At 42.9% G+C, this 3,132-nt stretch overlaps 1 protein-coding gene across 1 annotated transcript in view; it reads left to right on the plus strand.

The window, feature by feature from the left end:
- Positions 1–669: 669 nt before the first annotated feature.
- DPP4 (dipeptidyl-peptidase 4) overlaps positions 670–3,132 on the plus strand; it is a 38,590-nt gene continuing 36,127 nt past the window's right edge. The window contains exons 1-2 of the mRNA XM_010078790.1: positions 670–750; positions 1,675–1,771. Coding sequence (XP_010077092.1) covers positions 670–750; positions 1,675–1,771 — 178 coding nt within the window. The remainder of the gene's footprint in view (positions 751–1,674; positions 1,772–3,132) is intronic.

Here is a 3,132-nt window from a genome sequence, read left to right on the forward strand (position 1 = left end):
GGCAGCGGGGGGAAAGTTTTGGTGAAAGTTTGTGCTTTAGGGAACAGGGTTAATAGAGCTGCAGCTCCTGGGAAACGAGGTACTTCGTCAAGATGTCTCACCTGGGAGGGTGGGGGGCGTGAGGGGGTGGAGTTAAAAAGTCCCTTGATTCCCCCCGGAGCTGAGAAAATACTAGTTTCTAAGCATTATCGTTTTCAGCTTTTTCCTTTCCTATTGCAGTCGAAGGCTTTAGAACCAGCAGTAAAATGCTAGTTCATCAATTTTCTGGGTTGTATTGAAGAGATAAGATTGTATTTCCTCTAACTTGCTTTGCACAGCTTTTGTTAACGTTGGGTGAAATTATATACATGGCACAGTTACAGAGGTCAGAAAAGTAGGAGAGTATTTGGAATGTGTTTTTGGACTCTGATCGGTTTGCACTTTCCAGCTTGTCCCTGTAGCTCTGGATGTTAATCTGAAACAGCACTAAATCCTCATCAAGTCATTCATTGCTTCCAGCTGGTAGGACAGAGCCACAGGTTAATCTTCCTTCTTGGGTTCTTATGAGTAACACCTGAGCAGTCGTGACCCATAGCATTCAGCACTGCAAACTCTAAGGAAACAGTGTTTTCTAGACTAGACCTTTGGTTGTCTTCTGTTTGTGAGGTGCACCCCGAGAAGTGTGTAGGTATGTCGGTTGGTCTTGCCAGTGGATTTACAAATGAACACAGCAATTGCTGGCGTGCAAAGAAGGTTCTGGTGGGGTTTTTTGTATGTCAGTTAAAGAGGCAAAGCTTGTGTCACTAGTGTTTGTCTGGCATAATTTACATTAAACTTTTTTGTAATTCAGTTCTGTCATTATTAATATCACAGTTATTAAAAGCTAAATTTTCAAAGTCTGGATACTTGAATTACATACCTTCTGGGCTAAAATTTGCAGTAGCGGATGCTGGCTCTGTTTTCTGTTATTTTTGGGCAGCTTTTTTGCCCCTTACCTCAAAAAAAAAAAAATTATTGCAGTGACAGGAAATATTCTTAGTTTCAGAAGTTGGGAAGAACAAGAGAAAGGGTCTTCATAACCTATGAATGTGTCCAAGCATAACACCTAGTGAAAGAATTCAGTATGCAGGCCTGAACTCTGCTAAGGAGCTGGTGCTTGTCTACCGTAGTGCCAGTGCAATGTCTTACTGAAAATCAAATGGGTTGTCTTCTTTCATAAATTGTACCATAGAAATCCTTTTGCTGTAGAAGCAGCTGCAATTCAGAATCAGTCATTGAGCTGTATAGTAAATAGATTTTACTTTAAATAAACAGTTCTGTTGGATGACATACAGAATATCACCATGCTGTCAGCCTTGGCTTGTGTCATTTTGGTTGTAAAAGTGTAGGGCGATGTGTCAATCTTTTTACTGTTGGCTCACATTAATGTGTGGGAAATTACCTAGCACACCCACGTGGTTCGCAAGGACCCTCTGGGTAAAATAAGGATTGAGATGGAGAGGTCCCAGTTCAAAAACTTTAGTTCCTGTCTCTTCCCAAATCAGACCAGCAGTAATGTCTGAATAACAACTGTAACCATTATAGTTTGGCAACTGTAGGGTGCTTCTGAATTTTTGACTGAAGAGTGCTAAACAAATGTTTTCTGTTAGCTGAGAATGTGCAGGTGGTGCACTTATAATTGCTACTCCTTTATAGGTTAGAGCACTTAATCGCTGGCAGATTGATTATATGGCTTTTATGAAGGAGCTCAGGGCGTGTGAGTCAGCTGAGGATGCCTCCTGGGTCAGTACAGGTGCTGGCCTGAGTACAAAATGAAAGATGGCAAAATGGAGGAGTGGTGGGCAGGAGCAGCAGCAGCTCCTCACATGACTGTGACTATGATGAAAGTCATTGTAATTGCAGTCAGATCTTTATTTCATCCCAATGGTTGAAGCACTGGGCAGGGAATGAAAATGATGGTTATGGATATACCCAGATAATTCTTAACCTTTGGTCTGCTGCAGTTCTCCCAGCTGTGCTTCTCAATGTACTTTCATTTCATAAGCCTAGTAGTCCTGCAGCACAGAATTAGTTTGATAAATGGGCTCCAGTGCTGTGAAAGGTTGTGAAGTCTTGCCACTCCAGGGTGGTTCTGGCTTGTTGGCTGGACTGTAGGCCTGGCAAGTGGAGCCCCTGCTTCGTCTCTTGCAGCCATTTAGCTTGGGCAAATACTGCAGATTTAAATTTGCAAAAAAGGTTCCCTAATTTTGGATGCAGCCCTTTGCTATTTACCTTGAGGGTCTTCATCCAGAACTGCTTACAAAATTCTATACTTTTTGTTTATACTCGGCACCTATTTTGCCACCTTATATTTAATAACTACGTGGGGCTACTGGCATCAAACAGTTTAATCTCAAAACAGCCTTGGGGGTTGTATTTGAAGTCTGTTGATGAAAGCATTGTTATGCTTTGAGGAGCTATCCAAGGAGTGACTACAGTAGCAAGGGGTTACCCTTAAAGCATGAGTATTTTCTAAAAAATTGTGGTCTGTCTGTTCATGATCCACTTATCCATTTACTTTTGCTTCTCCCATTTTTTTCTCCTGTAACTTTCCATGCAAAAGGCAGATCGAAACATCCAGTGGCCGTACACCTTCACCTCTTCTCTAAAAGCGGTTATGGCCAGCAGGGCCGGAAGGCCAGGAGTCAGAGTAGCCCATGCTGAGAGCAGGAGGGAGGCAGTGCAATAGCTAGTTTCATTCTGCTGCCATGAGCAAGTCATAAACAGCTTTATAGCAGGGGGTCCTATACAACTGCTCACAAACCAGGTTCCTTCACCCAGAGGTCTAATTCTCCAAGGGTGAGATATTCATTAAATGAGAAGGCTCATCACTGTCATGGTTAGATGGTAACTATGTGTGGGCTTCTGTGGGCTTCTAATAGGAATGTGCCTAGAAGAGCTGGAAAAGCACAACAGGTGCTGGGGAAGTTCATGACCTTAAGGTACCTGAGTCTGATGCCTGACAGATGTGTGGGTATTGCTAGTGGCTGATAGAAAGCTGCCATAAATAGAGATAAGGGGTACTGGCAGGTTACTGGCAGCAGAAGTCCAATAAGTTCATGTTGTCATCCTTTTTGATTTGAAGACTGTTGGGACTGCGAAGAGAGCGTCGGG

Source organism: Pterocles gutturalis, unplaced genomic scaffold, assembly GCF_000699245.1.
Source record: "Pterocles gutturalis isolate BGI_N339 unplaced genomic scaffold, ASM69924v1 scaffold17853, whole genome shotgun sequence".
NCBI lineage: Eukaryota > Metazoa > Chordata > Aves > Pterocliformes > Pteroclidae > Pterocles > Pterocles gutturalis.